Here is a 19,424-nt window from a genome sequence, read left to right on the forward strand (position 1 = left end):
TCTTTTTTTTTTTTTTTTTTAAAGATGACCGGTAAGGGGATCTTAACCCTTGACTTGGTGTTATCAGCATCACACTCTCCCAACTGAGCAAACCGGCCATCCCTATATAGGAATCCGAACCCGTGGCCTTGGTGTTATCAGTACACACTCTCCCAAGTGAGCCACAGGCTGGCCCTTTACAATTGTAAAAGTATATATTAGGTTCAAACTAAGTAAGTGAATTTGTTCAAAAACAATAAAACATAAGTCTAATAGGAAAAATAGTTCAGGATAAGGTGACCAGAAGCCTAAGACAAACAGCAGATGAGAAATTAAGCATAGAGTTACTTGTTGAAAGGAAGGTTAGTAAAGGCAAGCTAAGTGTTTAATTAAAATATATACACAAGTGTGAATCTAATGGGTATCTAATATTGCATATTTAGGTACTCATGCAGAGACCAACTCCTCTGAAAATTAGAGATATTACTTATGGAGATATTCAGCAGTAATCATTTTTTCCTCCATATAACTAAAGATTCTTATATACTGGCTTCATTAAATATAAAAACATTTATTGTCATTTTACTTTACCGATAAAATCAAAGAGATGATTTTTTGTTTGTTTGTTTTGTTGGCAGCTGGCCAGTTTGGGAATCTGAACTCTTGACCCTGGTATTATAACACTGAGCTCTAATCAACTAAACTGACAAAGAAGTGATTTTGGTTTCACTTTAGAGTAGGTATTTATTATAAATAATGAGGTTTTTTACCATGTAAATAAATGGATTCACATTTGTGTGAGAAGAAGGGTTGTGGCTGGCTTTGTTAGCCAGAATGACTTGTTAACTCTTAGATTAACAGAGATGCAATCATTCAACATTAAAGAGCCTGAGGTTTTCACACTGCAATGTACAGGTAGGAAATTAACAACAAAATATGCATATAAAACTAGATTAAAAAAACTTACAAAGGTTCATTTAAATCAAATTTTATTGGAGAGGGTGGCCTCTTTGGTGATTGCCAAAACAAACCTAACAGAAAGAGATACAAATATTATTTTCAACATATGTAGCCATTAATAAATTACATTAAAATCTCTTAACACTTGGTTATACTTACTGCCATCTTTTAATCGTATGTCCAGAGGGAAACAGTGAAGAAGTTGAAGAGCCTAAAGAAAAACATTAAAGAAACCCACTAAATATTATTTGAAGTAAAAAGTTTTGAAAAATAAAAACTAAAAATTTCTATGTGTAGTTAGTACATAAACATGCTTCAAAACTCAAAACACATTAAAAGACATACAGTGAAGACTCCCAGCTACCTTTGTATTTCATCTGTCCATTCTCCTGTCACTAACTCCCATTCCTGGAAAATTCTCTATTATAATTTTGTTTTTTAAATCAATACTTAGCTTTTTTTTTTAACATCCACAGCAAATACAAATATAGATTATTTCACTCCTTTTTATACAAATGGTGGGATATTTTAAATATCATTCTGCTTTTTCAAAGAACTAATCCTTAAAACAAATAAATGAAACTAGTACAAATACACAGTATTTTGTATTTTGAAATTATATGATGTTTGAGATTTGCTTCAAAATCATCTGGGGGGTAAGAATGTGTGGGGATATAAACGAAACAAGATTACGTATTAGTTGATAACTGCTAAACCTGGGTGATAAGTAAATAATGATTACAGCAGGATTCATTATACTATTTCCTCTACACTTGTATGGCTGAATTTTTTCCATAGTATAAAAAAGTTTTTAAAATCCCCCACAGAAAGTAAGAACTAAAAAGAGTTCTTTGTTTTGAAACAAAGAGGTCACTGATAATCGTGGTAAGAACAATTTGAATAGTAATGGGGAAAGTAGTCACATTTGCTTGGTGACTAAGTGGCAACCTGAGTTTAGACCACTTTTCCAAGAAGGAAGAAAAATGGATAAGTGTAATCAAAAGATTTTCTAAAATGATGAATTTACTTTATATTTTGATAGATAAGAGCCTAAAGAGGGGGGAGACTAAAGAGAGTGTAGGACGCGTTCTAGCAACTGTATGTAATTGGAGGTAAAAATAACTGCTAATATTTAGTGATTATTTATGTGCCAGGCTCTGTTCTTAAATGCTTTACAAGTATTAACTCATATAATCCTTAACACTACCCTATTTAGGTATCAATTTATTATCCCCATTTTACAGATGAGGAAAAATACACAAAATGTGATTATCAGATATGGGTGGAAAAGGCAAAATTCTAAAGGAACTTCTGATTGAGTGAATATCTCTATTTTCTGTCTCTTGCTTCTACTATGAACAAACTTCTTTTAGACTGGACATAAAATATACTCGATTCTCTAAAGGGAAACCCTATCTAAAACCCAATTTTGTGCACAGAAAGAAGGGACCAGTTAAATGCATAAGTCAATGAGTGGAGTTTAAATACATTCTTTAATCAGTAACAATCAAAGAGAAATGAGCTGTGTACCCAGCATTTGTTCTCACTTAACTTATTGCTTATATCTGAAAAGCTTACCAAAAGAAAGAGTAGACATTTCAGGTCAGTGAAATAATTTGGTAATAACTAAAAGAACCAAGGTCATACTTATTCTTAATGTTTCATAATGCATACCTACCTTATGGCTAAAATATTTTTCAAACTTTAATCTTGCTAATTCTACACATTGGGACCAACTTCGAGGTCTTCTGCTAAGTAACTTAATAACTTGAAAACAGCCTTCTAAACTGTGTCCGTTTTGTATCTTCTATAATGGGGGAAAAAAAACAAAAAAAGAATACCCTTTCAATCAAAAACACACCCCCCAAAAAAAGTATTAGACAAAGTTTGAAGAGCCAGCTCACGTGTTTTCTGATTTTATTTTACTTTTTCACCTCAAGCTCCTTGTCCTTGACTTTCTCTTCTCCCTCTTCCTTTTCTTTCACAGTCATGCATAGCATAACAATTTTGGCCAACAATGAACCACACATATGACAGTGGTCCCATAAAATTATAATGGGTATACCATATAGGTTTGTGTAAGCACACGATGATGTTCACACAAGGAAATCACCAAAGGATGCATTTCTCAGAACGTTTCTGGTCTTTAAGCAATGCATGAACGTTTCTGGTGTTTAAGCGACGTGTGACTGTATTTTTTTTTTTTTTTTTGGAAGAGGGAAATGAGAGGAGATAGCTCATGAAATTTTAACTTTGAAGTTATATAAGTTTGAACTCATATGAGTTATGAGTATATGAGCTTACTATAAGAAATGCAAAGAATAGCATTTGATACTAAAAAGTTGACCTTTTTAGTGTGGTAAGGGAGGAATTGGTAAACGGCCATGAAAAATGATTATATTGTGTAATGTTAATTATAATACCTGTAATTATATTGTGTAATTACCCTGATTTGAGCATCACATATTGTACACAGGTATTGATATTCAACTCTGTACCCCACAGATATGTATAATCAACTGTGTCTCCATAAAAACAACAACAATAAAAAGGATTCAAAATTCTATTTTTCTATACTTTGATCTCAATAATTATGTCATGGCCTCCAAAGCTAAAAACAGTAGATCATCTGTATTCTAAAAAAAAAAAAAAAAAGATTAAAAGAAACAAGAAATTGCCTTACGTCTGAGAGATTACTGTCCACTCATGCAATTTTCACTAGATCTTACCTCAATTTTTTTTCCAAGGAGCTTAACAAGCCCTTTTATTATTGTAGCTCTCCTATCGTTATCGTCATATCCTTATTAGAATATGATGAATTGCTGTTTTGTGGGCCAAACAGAGTCAAATATTGACATGTTCATACAGTTTAACAAAACTAAAAAAAGAAGGATCACTTGTGACTTAATTTCAAGATTGCTGATTAACATTTCACCTTTTATGTATAATCATAATGTTATAATCTTTATGAAGGTAAAGTAAATCACTTGTAGGTAACTTGAAAATAAGACTACACTGACATGAAGTGTTAGGTTTGTATTAAAATGTATTGATTTTTACCTGTAAGACTTCTTCTGCAGACTGATGGGTTTGCCAAAATTTGTTAAACAAAGAAGGCTTGTGGGAAAAAGAACTTTCAAACTATAAGGGATAAGAAAAAAAAAAATTACAAATATATGTCTGCTTAAATTTGGAAATATCTTCCCTCCAACTTCAAAGAAACCAAATTCCTTAAAAAGGAAATTTTACCTTATCTCTTGCCCACTGTATAGTATGTTCAATAGCAGCTGGAAAGGATTTTAGTGTACAAAATGGTATTTCCTCTTCTGGGGGATCTCGCTAATTTAAAAAGTATGAGAACAGATACTTAAGAGAAGCAATGACAAATTTTTCTTGATTGAATTTACTTCTGAGTTTTAAGACCATTAAAAAAAAAACCCAACCCCCAAATAAATAAATAAATAAATAAAATCCAATCATATATTTTGAATCTTCTCTTCCCTAGGCAATAAGAGGAAAAGTTAATTTTTGACACAATCTATTTGTTAATAGCAATGTAATCACAAACATGAACTCTATTATCATTTATCACCTGTGCACTCAACTAGTATACCATGTAGTACTCATAGCAGATCATCACATATAATTCATTTTTTTTTCAAGAATCAAGGTGATATTTAAAACTGTATAATGCTCCCTATTTCAAAAAGTAATTCAAGAATCCCCGGTACAGTCCCAATATAGTGCTTATCATACCATAAGTTTCTCTGTGGAGAAAAAAATTGGGGTGTAGGGATCATATATCCTCAATGCTTAGTACAGCTTCTTGCAGAAAATACATATTAAATAAACGGTAAATGCATAAACTGTCTCATGTGGATGAAGTACCACTGAAGAAATCCATATTCTATTATAGGGTACATTTAGCTTAGGCTTATTGATTTACCCAACCTGAAATGGCTCATTTTATCTTTTTACTTAGAGATTTATATTTTAGTTTGTTGACCTATGAAACACCACTAAATATTCTGTAAGTCAAAGAAAGAAGCCAGAAGAGTATTAAATTCTGGCTTTTATAAGTGTGAAGTCAGAAAATTTAGGAGAAGATATAGGGAAGATATAGTAGAATGAGAGAATCAAGGAGAACTGTTAGAATTTTATAACATTCCCTACTTTGAAAACCTTCCAATATGACACCCAGAACATCATGATTTTCTCCATCTAATCTCCTTCAAATTAAATTTGTCAATTTAGTCCATTATAATATTTTCATTATATATATATAAACTTCTGATTTAGTGAGTGTACATGGGAAAACAAACTTCATAAAAATTAAATTTTACTAAACCAAATATAGCCATTAAATAAAGGGATACTTATGCTTGTAAAATATTATTCTTTCAATTTTTTTTAACATGGGTTGACCTTTTTAAAATTATAAGGCCTATAATTATTTTTCCTAGACCAGTGGTTTCAACTTTGGCAGTATCTCAAAATTACCTGTAGGGGTTAAAAAGTTATATCTATATCATCTATATAAAAAATATGCCTATAATAGATGGCTTGGTCTCACTGATGAAAAATCTGATTCTCTAGTAAGATTTCGGGTGGGTCAACAGTATTTGCATTTTTATCAAGTTTCACAGGTATTTCTAATGCTATGGATGCAAACTCCTAAATGAGCATAAACAACACCAGACATGACTGCATACTAATTAGACTTGCTTTCTTTATTCTTTATAAGCCAGCTAATGTCTAACATAACAACATCAGAAGAACAGCAAGTGAATATAATTTTGTCTTTGTTGATAGCTCTATTCTCAATCTAAAAGTTTAATTGTTGTTATCAAGCAAACTTAAAGGTTGTTAAAAAACAAACAAGCAGTTCTGAGAAATAAATAGTAAGCACAAGAGTAACACTCCAGAAAGACCAGACGCAAAACTTTGACGATTAAAAAATAAATAGGTTCAATTACATTTTTTAAACATACATGCGCATATGTAAGAATATCATTGTCAGGGCAGAAACAGAAGAATTAGGAAAGGTAAATCAAATCCGTGATTGATAGACAAAAAAAAAAGTATGAGATATAAAGACAACAGACATTTACTGCAAAATATTGATTTACTTACATGACTATTGTAAGATTCAGTCAAATGAGGCACAATAACTTCAGTATGTCCCTTAGTGCCCATTGTTCCAGAATCTAAGAGAGGCCGTAGATTTGCTAAGCAACGACTATTTGGAAAGATAATAGGTAAAAAATGTAAAAGTCAGCAACAGCTATGTAAGCAAAGGATATCCTAACTTTCTACTGACTATCTCAACATGTTGACCATCTCACTTTGAGTGTAATATTTTAGGAAACTGATAAAGTACTGCCAAACAGCCCATTAATCATTTCTGTACCCCTCACATTTCTGTATCCCATACACACAAATTCTATTGCACAACCTAGTAACTGTTTCCTCTCTCTACTATTAACAAATCTTGGTCTTTGGTAACTTTTACCTGCAGGTTAATTCTTGACCGTGTTACCCTTTCTTCTCTTACTTTCTATTTCTTTGGTTATTTTCTGACTACAAGTTCTACTCCACTGTATCTTCTCAATGTTTATTCTCAACAATATCAATCTTCTTTCTCAATACTTACAATACCTATATTCTGTACCCTTTAATTTCTTAAAGTTTTTTCTTTTTTCTTCTGCCCAAGATTACAAACTTTTTGACGCATTTCTCAACTGGTAAATTTTCCTTTTTAATATATCTGCTCTAGCACTCTAACGTTAAGTAGTCATATAAAGATGTAAGAAAGAGCATGTAAGATATATACATCCATAACCATTCACTCATCTACTTATTTAACAAATATTTACTGAACGACACCATGTGTTGAGGATTGAGGATACAGTGATGAAAAATAAACAGTCTCCGGATGAATGATTTAGAAGGAAACCAACATTAAATATATATACATATCAATAATAGTAAGTGCCATGAAGGAAAAAGTATAGAGTGCTATGAAAGATTACCATAGGGCAATCTACTCTAGAGATTGGAGGTTAAAGAGAAAGTTTGTTTGAAGAAAGATAATTAGGAAAAAAAAAAAAAAAACTAAACTAGGTAAAAAGTAGGTAGGTAGATCTGGGATCAAGAGTTTTAGAGTCGAAACACAGAACTTGCTGAAGCTGAAGAATATTGTGTACAAGTCCTGGAAGTAAAAGAATACTGAAGGCCTTATAAGAATCGAAAGAAGGCACGTGTAGCTAGAATAAGGGGAGCCAGAGAGGATCAGGTAAACTTTAAACTGGACTGGTGGACAGGTGGTACTCCATGAAAACATGCAGGCTATGTTACAGATTTTGAATTTTATTCTAAGTATAATGGGAAATCATCAAAGGGTTTGTGATTGCGGAGTACTACAATAGGAACATAAAGAATAACCAGAAACTCAGTGACTTTTCAATAATGAGGTGTGGAAAATAAGAGTGAAAACAAAAGATAATTATTCATGAACCTGAATTTCAAGAACATACCTGTCTACATATCTCCTGGCTTCCACATTATCTAATGCTGTAATAATTATATCTTGTTTAGTATAGAACTCATCATTGTAAATGGTCTCAGTGGCTGGACATACTTTGTTCAGGTGTGCATTTATCTTTAGTTGAGGATTTATTTTGAGAGTAGCATCAGCAGCAGTATAGCTTTTAGGTTTCTTAACACATAAATAAAAACAGAAGGAATAAGTGTTAAACAAAAAAAATGGGCTGTAATTGAACTTACATATTCTTACCAATCTGAAATATATACACAAGGTGAGAGTAAAGTAATGAGACCAATTTTCGTTTTTGGTTTGTGGAAATTACATTCATTGTAGCCAAACTACATTTAAGAATACACATTTTTAAAAAAAAGGAAAAAAAAAGAATGCACATTAGTCTGAATAATTGACACATTATTAATAAAAATCTAAACGAACTCAATTTCATAGCTAAGTGCTTTAGAGCTCTTAAAATAATAGTTATGAGTCCAATTACAAGTATATATTTCTCCTAGTAATGATGTTTGACTTGGAAAGTACAAAAAAACCCCCCACCAAAACATATTTGGTAAAATACTTAAAATCCAGACTGCAAAAAATAAGCTCCTATATATATATGTATATATCTTATATATCTTATATATATGATATGATATGACATATATCATATATATGATATGATATATATCTTATATATCATACGTACATATGATAAAGTTTAATTTATAAGTTAGGCATAGAGTAAGACATTAACATCAATAAGTAATAATATCTTATTGTACTGTACTCATTTTTGGACTGTGGGTGACCATGGGTAACTGAAACTGCAGAAAGCGGAGAAAGCACAACTACGGATAAGGAGTGACTACCATACCCTCAATATTAGGGTACTTCAAAAAGTTCATTAAAAAAAATAGAATTAAAAGGTCATACAAATCTTTCCATAAACTTTTTGAAGTAGCCTCATATAATTCATTCATTCTTAAAGATTTAGTGATCATTACTAGATCATTTGGTGTAATTTCAGGTGTTATCAAAGCTCATTGTGACTTTCTACAGAATTGTGTTTGAATTCATGCATCTAGTTTTAATGGTACTTCTGTCTCTTCTCACATTGTTAGGCTGATATGTTTCACTTTTCAGTGTTCTTAGCATACAAAAAAATAAGAAACTTTGCTAGAACCCAGATAAGAATCAATAGGTCTTTATAAAGTTTTTCTGTAAGTGAAATGCACAAAATTAAGTGAATAAATTTTGTGACATATTTTAGTTCACGAGAGACCGTGTTACTTTGTCCTTTATATTTGGATAAGTGAAGCAACTGGGTTAACTATGCCACCTGCATTAGTTACTCTCTATTCGTAACATTCCTAAGCTTAGTTTACTAAGATTGTCAATGAGTTGTTGAACAATAAAGAAAAAATTTCTAAAATAAAACCAAATATGCTTGACTAAAACTGTTGCTTTTCCTGACCTAAATATTTTGATCTCTATAAAAAAGAAGACGGAGAACAAGCATCATTTTACAATAAAAAGGGATGTTCAATAGTTAAACATCAAAAGAGTACAAAAATTCTAAGTGCTGAAATTTACCTGTTTTGTAACAAAGACCAAAAAAAAAAGTCAAATTTGTGATCTATCAAAACTTCAAATTAGGTAACCTGTTTCTAGACACTTACTTTCTAAAATTAAGTATGTAAACACACCTTGGTGATTACAAAATGAAAAAAATCCTGCCCATGTTTCACAATTCAGATTTTAATATCCAAAATCAATGGAAAAACCGATTTTCTTTTTTGTGTTAAAAACAATTCTATATTTTTCCCTTTTGTCATTCCCACTATTTGATAATTTGAGAAATGCTAACAAAAAATGTATTATACTTGTTCAATCAGTATATAAAAAGGAAACTCTTCTTTTTTGTATAACAATAATGATTTACATTTGAAACAGAATAGCAACATACCTGTATGTGATGAGGACGAAATAGGAACTGTCTATTTAAGTTGGATTTTTCTATCAAGTCAGGATCTGTAACTGTAATCTAATATCAAAAAAAGAAAATGGCTGAAATTATATAACAAATACATATTAATCTATTTTGCTTTTCTCAGTATGACTAAAACAAGCCTCACAAATTATTCTAAATTATTTTGGCTGGTAAAGGTTATAGCAATACAAATATTCCAAAATGGTTACCAATACTACTCTTTTATATTTACAGTTCATTCTAATTAATGCTTAGCACAGGATCACATCAAAAGTATAGCTGAACAGAATTTCAATTCCTGTTCAAAACTTTTTCTAATTTATAATTAAACAAAGGCTAAAACATCACTATCGCTTTTTAGAACTATGTAATAGATTACCCATAGAAGAGCTAGCTCTTCTTTCTGAATTTAGAAAATATCTTTTCTGATATTTATTCTTAATCTCAACTGATTTGGGAAAAATGCTTACATGTTTCAATCTGATAGAAACTTTGGCTAAAGGAGAGGTCTACAAACTACAGTGCAAGCTGCCTGTTATTGTAAACAAAGCTTTTATTGGAAGTGTCACAGCATTTGTTTAAGTATTGTCTATGGCTGTTTTTATGCTTTAAGGGTGGAGATGAGTAGTTGTGACAGAGATCTATGGTCTGCAAGCCTAAATATTTGCAATCTGGTCCTTTAAGAAAAAGTTTGCAGACTCTCATTCTAAAGGATGCAAGAAGAAACTAAACAGATTCAAGGTAATCTGGAGAGTATTCAAAACCCATTTGCCACTTAAACTAGCATTTAAAAAAAAATTTTGACTAGATGTAGTATTTCTTAGACTGTTACAATTATTAGACGTTGACTGGTGTTCACAAACATATTCATTTTCTTTTAGCTGGTATTTCCCTGATATTTTCAACACTTCTGTATAATTATATGTTAGAAGGTACCTGTTTAAATTTTTAAAAAATGCCAAACAGAAAATGTCTTTTAACAAGAAAGCGAATTATTCATAATTATTGTGATTACTGATACAAAGTATTTGTCCACCATGCTCTTTATCTCCCCCATTTTTGCCTCCTACTAGATTGATCAAGTTTTCTTGATTCCTACCCCCTGCTCTCATCTCCCCACCACCAAAAACTGGTTTGGAAGTCAAATGTCTATTTTTACGTAGTTATGCTCAAAATTCTAACATGCACATGTGACTTAAGATCTAAAATTAATTAAAATTTCTATCTTCCTACTGAACAATTTGAGAACAAATGTACTATAACTTGGAACTCGCCTTTCTATTTTTAATGATAACAATAACATTTTAGTTACATTTAATTAAAGGTTTTAAAATCAATGCTTATTTAGATCTAAGAATGTTGACAAATGCTTCTGTTTACCCTTCATGCACTGCTCACATTATCTAATATTCTTTCAGTAGGAACCAAGAAGTGTCAATCTTTCATTTTACTTGTCAGATAGCTTTACTTTGCCTTCCCTCTTGAAAGATAATTTAGCTGAGTATAGAAATCTAGGTCGACAGGAATTCTCCCTTGCACAATGAAGATATGCTTCCATTATCTTCTGGCATTTATTACCAGTGGGAAGTCTATTATGCAATCTCTTTTTATCTCTGGCTTTGATTTGCTTGGGACTAGTTTACCTTTTCAATCTGAACACACTTGACTTTCTTCAATTCTGGGAACTTCTGTCATTATCCTTGGGATATACTGCCTCTTCTCCATAATCTTTATTCTCTTTGGAAATTCTACTGGAATTATGTTGAAATTTGCTAATGCATCCTCTTTCATTAAAAAATGATATCTTTCTGCAGTACATTCTGGGTACTTACATTTAACTTCTATTTGTCAATTCTCACTTCATTTATATCTGAATTTTAAGGTTACTGATTATACACAAATTCTTATTTTGCTTTTTGTAAAAATTTCAGTGCCTTGTATTTTTCCTCATGCTTCTATTCCTCTTTATCTTCGATCATTTTTAACTTTAAAGTTTGTTCTGTTATCTGTAGATTTTTCTATTATCAGTAGCACTTTTATTATCTATAGTTCTTAAGGAATTGATCTTCTATGAGGTGGTTCCTTCTTTCCAGTAGACTGTCATTTCTTTTCTCTCTTTTTTTACTCACCACTATACTAACAAAGAGGATTCTCATTTGTAATGTGAATCGCCTTGAATGAATGTTGATTTTTTCTGTATAGTCCTGTGTGTTCTGGGTGTGAAAGTATCACCATTAATGAAGCTTAAATTAACATTTGCTTTAATCAGAGCTTTGTAGGTTTCAATGTTCCTAAATTTGTTATATGCATTTTTCTGCTTGAAATTTTTATTTTTTAAAATTTATTTTATTTCAATATTTGGTGGCTGGCCAGTACAGGGAATGAACCCTGGACCTTAGTGTGATCAGCACCGTGCTCTAACCAATTGAGCTAACCAGCTAGCCTGCTTGAAGTTTTTACATGACATAATTTTGGACCCCATACACCAGTACAGTCCATGCTCTGAGTCTAAATTTCTCATGAGTGACTTTCATTTTTAAGATTTTGGATAGATATTCAATATGAAGACATTTGTGAGTCACCAAGGCTTTCAGCTCAGGATTTAATTTCTGTCTTTGTTCCTGGAACCTGTGGACTTTTCTTTCCAACTTGGCTACATAGTAAACATTTCAAAAAAAAATTTACGCAGTAAGTCTATGTTTGCAGTAGGGTAGAGGTCCGTCCACATTAAATTCCTTTCTTTTGTTATCTGAAGTCAGCAGGTTTATTCACTACAGTTCTTTTCCTGATCTTTATATGCTGATACACATCATATATTTCCAAGGAGGTAAAGATATTCAGGTGATTCCCAAATTTAATGAAACCAAGAATTTTTTTTTAGGAATACCTTTTAAAACCACCAGTACTAATAGCGGTTTATGGAACACAATTTTGGAAATGCTGAGGAGAGTAATATAAATGTAAAATATCTGCCTGTAACTATGATAGTAATGAGTTACCCTTTTTATGTAGAACAATAAGCCAAGTTTAATAAACCATAAAATTTGAAGTATCATATAAATTTTAGTCATTTTTAACTAGTCATTCCATTAATCACCATGATAAATCTATGAAATCACTAATGGAAGCTAGTTTACATCTTAAAAGGCAAAATAGCACCAATAAAATATATTTTTATTTAAATATATGACATGGTCACATTCACAGGCTTAAGAATTTAAACTGTACACCAAAGTCTATCTCACTACTTTTGATATTCACCAATTGAAATTGTATCTGAGTACTCTGCAACTTTCTAATGTTAGCTTCTCTCATCTTAAAGGCTCATTTAACAATAGTAAATAGTATATAATGGAAATAACAACAATAATAATGTGTTTTATAGTTTGCAAAGCCCTTTCACATTTGCTCTTCACAATAACGTTATTAGGTAACACAGATTTCAGTGTCACAGTACTACAGAAAAAAAGTGAGAGGCAGAAAATTTAAAGCAATTTGCCACAAGGCCACCTATCTTTTGAAAAGTGGTCAGAGGAGAATCAGAATCTCCCAATTTCTAGTTTTATGCTCTAGCCTCAAAAATTGATATGCAGTCAAATACAATTCAAAAAAGGGCAACAACAGAAATATAAACTTTTAAGAATTTTTATCTTACCATTCCCTTCTCTTTGCTTGTGCCAACACCAAGTAAAGCAAAATTTTTTAACATTTCACAGCCTATGGCTCCACATCCTACCTATGGAGGAGAAAAATAATATATATCAGATTTTAAAAAACTAGAATGTCTACTTACTGAGGAGAAATTTCACCTTAATATTCTTCAAATGTTTATATTAAGTGAAACAAGTCAGGCACAGAAAGAGAAATACCACATGTTCTCACTTATTGGTGGGAGATAAAAATTAATATATAAATACACACACACACACACACACACACACACACACACACACACACACACACACACAAAAACGGGCTTGGGGGGGAAGAAGATATAACAACCACAATTACTTGGAGTTGATACAACAAGCAAACAGAGGGGACATTGGTGGTGGGGAGGCAGGGAGGGAGGAGGGAGGGATGTTTTGGTGATGGGCAACAATAATCAGCCACAATGTATATAGACAAAATAAAATTTAAAAAATAAATAAATAAATAAAAATATTCTTCAAATGCTGAGTTATAATAAATACACATTTTAAAAAATAACATAACCATCTGTGACTCATTTCACTTAAAAATATTTTGTATGTTTATTATGCAATTATAAGTGTCTCAATTAAAAAAAGTATAAACCAAATAAAGAAAAACATATTTACAATTCCTATAACAGAAGATATTTAAACATTCCAAATGAAAGACAAACAATGAGCTCATTTTTTAATGTATGACAGAAACAAACAGCACAAAAGACTAGTACAACATTTTAATTAGTACAACATTCCTTACTTTCATATATTTCTCAAAACTCAGTTGATGGACAGGACTATTCTAAGACTTCCCTATGATCGCTTTAAGTAAAACTGTTAAATAAAAACTTATAGTAGTAGATTCCATATGCACGTAAAAGTTCAGCAATAGCTGATTTTCAAAACAATATTTAAAAAATGATTACTAAAAAAACAGCAGTATTTTCAGGACTGATTATAATAAAAATAAAAAAACATATAAATGGCAGGAAAAGGAGTTTTATGTTATTATAGAAAACTTCCCTGCCAATGTTCTAAGACATTTAAGAAAGAATACATGCATATGAGGGTACTTCAAAAAGTTGATGGAAAGATTCATACTATCTTTCAATTCTATTTTTCCATGAACATTTTGAGGTATTGTCCTTCGCTTAGTGAGAAACAAAAAGTAAAAAAACTCCTATTTTTTAATATATTTCTAGAAAATCACTTAATGTTCAAAACTACCATTCTCATATTTTAATTTTAAAATGTATTAATTCTTTAGACCAAGGGCTGGCAAACTTTTTCTGCAGAGGGCCAGACAATAAATATTTTCAGCTTCATAGGTCATATGGTCTCTGTCACAACTACTCACTAAGACTCTATTCATTTAGACTCAAATTTGCTTTAATAAATTAACTCAATGATATACATTAGCAGTTTGAATGTACTTATTTTTTCCATCATTATTCATACTTACTAAGAAGATATTCAAATTTTGTAGCTTCTGACACAAAGTGTCTCCAATGCAGGCTCGTAAGGCATCATATCTATCTCCACTTAAGAAAGCAACACATACCAAGAGAACATAAGAGCATAAAAAACATTGTTAGAATTAGTTTAATTATCATTAACCAATTTAATGTTGCACAGTCATGTGTTGCTTAATAATATGTATACATTCTCAAGAAATGGGTCGTTAGGTAATTTCGTTGTTATGTGAACATCATAGAGTATACTTACACAAACCTAGATGGTACAGCCTACTATACACCTAGGCTATATGATATAGCTGTTGCTCCTAGGCTACAAACCTGTACAGCATGTTACTATACTGAATACCATAGGCAATTATAACACAATGGTAATATTTGTGTATGTAAACATAGAAAAGGTACAGTAAAAACAGTATAAAAGATAAAAAATGGTACACGTACAGAGGGTACTTACCATGAAGAGGACTTGAACGATTGGAAGTTGCTCTGGGTAAGTCAGTGCATGATTGGAGAGTGAATGTGAAGGCACATGACATTACTGTACACTACCATAGACTTTATAAACACTGCGCACTTAGATTACACTAAATTTATAAAAAGGTAAAGTAACTGCTACGATGTTATGGCTACGATGTCACCAGATGATTGGAATTTTTCAGCTCTATTATAATCTTATGGGACCACCACTGTATATGCAGTCTGTCTTTGACCAAAATGTACTCTCTAACAGTTTCCCTCAACCTATCAGCTGAACTATCTTACTTGAAAGAGAAAAGGTTCTATAAGAAATCGGTTTTTCCTTTTTCCAATTAACTTAATAATGTAAGTCCACATGACTTAAGTGGGGGTGACTTTATCTAGAAATGATTTTTTTCTAAGCCAGGCTTTTTAAGAAAAGTTCTTAGAGCAATCTATGAATGGGCTTTGGATTGTTAACCCACTTAAACTGAAGGCAGAATTTTGGGTTATGTGTATTTTAGGGAGACTGAATCTGTAAACTTGTATCAGATTCTCAGAGATTTATGACCCAAAGAGGTGAAGAATGACTGATATGATAATCACAGATAGCAATTTTTTCCATCTAACGTCATTATGGTAGTTTGAATGCTAACCATTCTCATGGTGTACAATTTAAAACATTATATACATATATTCATATTTATTAAGTGGTAAAGAGATGGCATAAGTAAGGAAACAACTGCAGATATAAATGAGTTAGGAGAAAAGACATCTAAAACAAATGCATGTTTAGACATAAACTCTTTTAATCTACTTGCCTCTTATAAACACACAACTAAGAAAAAAACCAGAAATTTCAGTATTACCGTGGGAGAAATTCTTCACATTCAGGTTTGTCTAGGAATTCCACAATATCTGCTGCTTCAAGATATAACTTAAAGTAAAAGATTAAAAACACAATATATTATATATATAAAACTTAAATTACTAGAAAAAGAAGTTCTTCTATATAATAATTATTATGGGAAAATGATAAAAAAATGCCAATTCAGAGTAATATATCAAAAAATACAATAACACTCCTATATTCTCTCATTAAAACAATGATAAACCTGAAGGATGTTAAAAAATAATATGATTCATGTCACTGAGCTACTCTATAGATGACATAGTCTGATCTTAAAAAAAAAAAAAGAAAAGGAAATATCTTCTCCAAATCTATTTTTCATAACTACATAAAAACTTTGGGGGCTGGCCAGGTAGCTCACTTGGTTAGAGCATGGTGCTAATAACACCAAGTTCAAGGGTTCAGATCCCTGTACTGGTTGGCTATAAACCCCCCTACCCCCAAAACTTTGGAAGCCCCATTCAATTTCAGCTACATTTGAATAAATAAGCTGATTACGTTTTGAGAAGAAAGTACCTAGTCTATATTTATTTTCCAGTTTGGATATATTATATGTCATCAATAAAGTAAGGGCTGGCTGGTTAGCTCAATGGGTTAGAGCATGGTGTTATAACACCAAGGTCAGGAGTTCAGATCCCCATACCAGCCAGCCACCAAAAAAATAAAACAACAAAAAAACTACATACACTATAGAGAAAATGATCTAGGAAGGCCCAATTTCAGCATTTAAAAAAATACCAAACAGAATTAGTTTAAGTTAAAGAAAAAAGAATGAGGCCTCATTCTCATTTTCATAAGTAACTTATGTGGCTAAATTTGAACATGACCACATGGTTATATATTTAATTATAACAACACAGAATTTATATTAATAACATAATTAATTTATATTTCCCATAATGCTAAGTTGTATGTAAACCAGACTTTTACTAATGTATTTGTTTTCTGCATTAAAATAAATAATTCAGCAGCAAAATAGCATTACATGGGTACTTTAAAATAAATATATAAAAACAAGAATGTTATATTGAAAATATTTAAAGTGTTTAAAAAAAAAAAGGGCCTGAAGAGTGTCCATTGATACCTTCTGCCAATCACTCTTTCTGGTAACAAAAATGAGGGGTTTTATTTCATCTTATGTTTTTACCTTATATAAGTTCTTAAACCTGTACCATACCCATGTTCTCCACCTTTATAAGTTTATACCTAGGAAGGAGACCTGAAGATTCAGGATGGCAAAAGATTCCATGGAACAAGTTCAAGAGTCCTGAGAACCCAAGAATGCTAAGCTAATAATATTGGAGAACAACTAACTACAAGGATAGAAAATTCATTTCCTTACTCTCACAACTGGGGAAATATGAATATGAGAACACTTCAAAAAGTTCGTGGTAATTGAATTAAAAGATATGAATTTTTCCAGGAACTTTTTGAAGGCCCCTTGTACATACAAGAAGGCAACTTTGGGTTATATACCATGAGCCCCAACATATAATCTTGCTAGTATCAATTACAGAATTAAGTTTTGGAGGCTTACTACTCACATCTCTTTCATGCATAAAAAGATATTTTAAGGTTGCTTTTCTAATACATTAATTAATACTACATTATGATACATAACACAAATTCATTTTATGAGTGAAGAATTCAACCTTAAATGTAAAGAAATGTTAAAATTCAGGACTAACCCACTGGCACAATGGAGAAAACTTTCCTGTCACAGCTTTCAATACTTCCTGGCTGGCAACACCTCCTACTGCTGCAGCAAGTGGGGGTAAAAAGCCTCGAGCAGTCCAAGAGAGCCAACGTACAATGTCAGCATTTACTTCAGGCTAAAACACAAGCCATAAAAGACAACAGCATCAACAGCATTCACACAATACACTTAAAATTTCAATGACTAAATGTGAGAATTATTAGAACTTAAGTTCTAAAAAAGCTACTCAACTTGCCTACTAAATTGCTTTCAAGTCCCAAATACTCCATAGCTTTTTAAGTCCCTATCTCACAACAAAAGAATCTTTTTGCATATTACTTTAAGCAGTATTTCCCTTCACAAGTACCTGCCCATTTTCTCTTTCTGACTCTACATTACCTTAGGGCATCATTTAGAATTAACTAGAATATCTACCATTTATAGTTTTTGTTAAAGAACAGTTCTGTGATGTCAGTCATATTTACAAACAACCAGAATTTTTAAAAAGTTTGTTAATAAAAACTATGGAAAAAAACTCGGTAAATAAAAAGTAAAATTGTGATGAAAAATCAGGCAATACATTGTTAAAGAGATAAAATTCTTAACTGTCATACTTAAAAACTGAACTTTTGTTTCTCAAAATAAAATTTATTAGTATTTTAATGAAAATATTGGAGAAATGGATTTTAGAGCTACTGTTTTTAGCACAATTTCTTATTTGTGACAAAGATCTTTTCATGAGCTGACTTCTCAATTCTTTCAATATCAGTAACCTTAAAGCTTCAAATGGGGAGGGGGTCAATTAATCTCCTGAACTAATATGTAAAATAACAGTTCTTGTGCATTTAGAAGATAGGAAAGGATTTTTATTACATTCTCAAAAATTTCTGTGATAAAAAATGGTTAATATCTACTCACTCTTCCACCCTTCAATTTCAATTTTCTGTATCTCATTATTTTAAACTACTTACCAGTCAACTCAGATGCACTATAATTTGATTCAAGTTGTACCATTTTTGAATGAAGAGATATTGTTGGTAGCAATAATATTTAAAACAATGATGAGAATAATAAGCAGTAGTTAATATGAATGAACATCCACAGCGCAAAGCTGCATATTGTCTTTACATAATCTTCAAAATAAATCTAGGAAATATAATTTCTATTATACAAGTGAGAAAACAAAAACTTTGAAAAATTATGCGATTTACTCAAGATTTTGTAGCTAGTTAAGTGGTGAAGCCAGGATCTGAACCCCCCAAAATCCAACTTCACTCTTATCATTAGGTTACACTATTGCCCAAGATTCTATTATTTTTTAGTAAACAAACAAATATCCAAATCTTGGGAATTTTTGGCTGTCCTAGGATAATGATAGCAGCCTAAATATAAATTTCCCCAAACAATCTCCAAAAAACATGTATAGCCACTGAGGAGAAATAAAACAGTGATAGAGTTTCAGCATTATTAGGAACGGAGAATATTATAAACTTCAAATTATTTGTAAGCAGAGAAACAGATACCTAACTCCAGCAGAGCTATCTCTGGACTTCACACTGCCACAGCTTGCACAGAGAGCAGTAATTATTAAGAGACCACAGTAAAGAGAGTGAAAGGCCTAATGGTGACAAAACACAGTCAAAAATCATCCTGAGGAAAAAAAAAAGTACCACACTAAGTGCAAAAAGTACTGAACACAGGTATGAAATCTGGCAGACCTTA

The 19,424-nt window shown here is 31.5% G+C and overlaps 1 protein-coding gene across 1 annotated transcript in view; it reads right to left on the reverse strand.

Moving 5' to 3' along the window:
- The window catches only part of UBA6 (ubiquitin like modifier activating enzyme 6), a 75,573-nt gene that overhangs the window by 12,052 nt on the left and 44,097 nt on the right, over positions 1–19,424 (reverse strand). The window contains exons 14-25 of the mRNA XM_063107750.1: positions 17,695–17,838; positions 15,966–16,033; positions 14,625–14,703; positions 13,129–13,209; positions 9,450–9,527; positions 7,476–7,657; positions 6,073–6,178; positions 4,189–4,278; positions 4,000–4,080; positions 2,618–2,746; positions 1,099–1,150; positions 947–1,010 (exon numbers count right to left, since the gene is read on the reverse strand). Coding sequence (XP_062963820.1) covers positions 947–1,010; positions 1,099–1,150; positions 2,618–2,746; positions 4,000–4,080; positions 4,189–4,278; positions 6,073–6,178; positions 7,476–7,657; positions 9,450–9,527; positions 13,129–13,209; positions 14,625–14,703; positions 15,966–16,033; positions 17,695–17,838 — 1,154 coding nt within the window. The remainder of the gene's footprint in view (positions 1–946; positions 1,011–1,098; positions 1,151–2,617; positions 2,747–3,999; positions 4,081–4,188; positions 4,279–6,072; positions 6,179–7,475; positions 7,658–9,449; positions 9,528–13,128; positions 13,210–14,624; positions 14,704–15,965; positions 16,034–17,694; positions 17,839–19,424) is intronic.

Source organism: Cynocephalus volans, chromosome 9 (assembly GCF_027409185.1).
Source record: "Cynocephalus volans isolate mCynVol1 chromosome 9, mCynVol1.pri, whole genome shotgun sequence".
NCBI classification, from domain to species: Eukaryota; Metazoa; Chordata; class Mammalia; order Dermoptera; family Cynocephalidae; genus Cynocephalus; species Cynocephalus volans.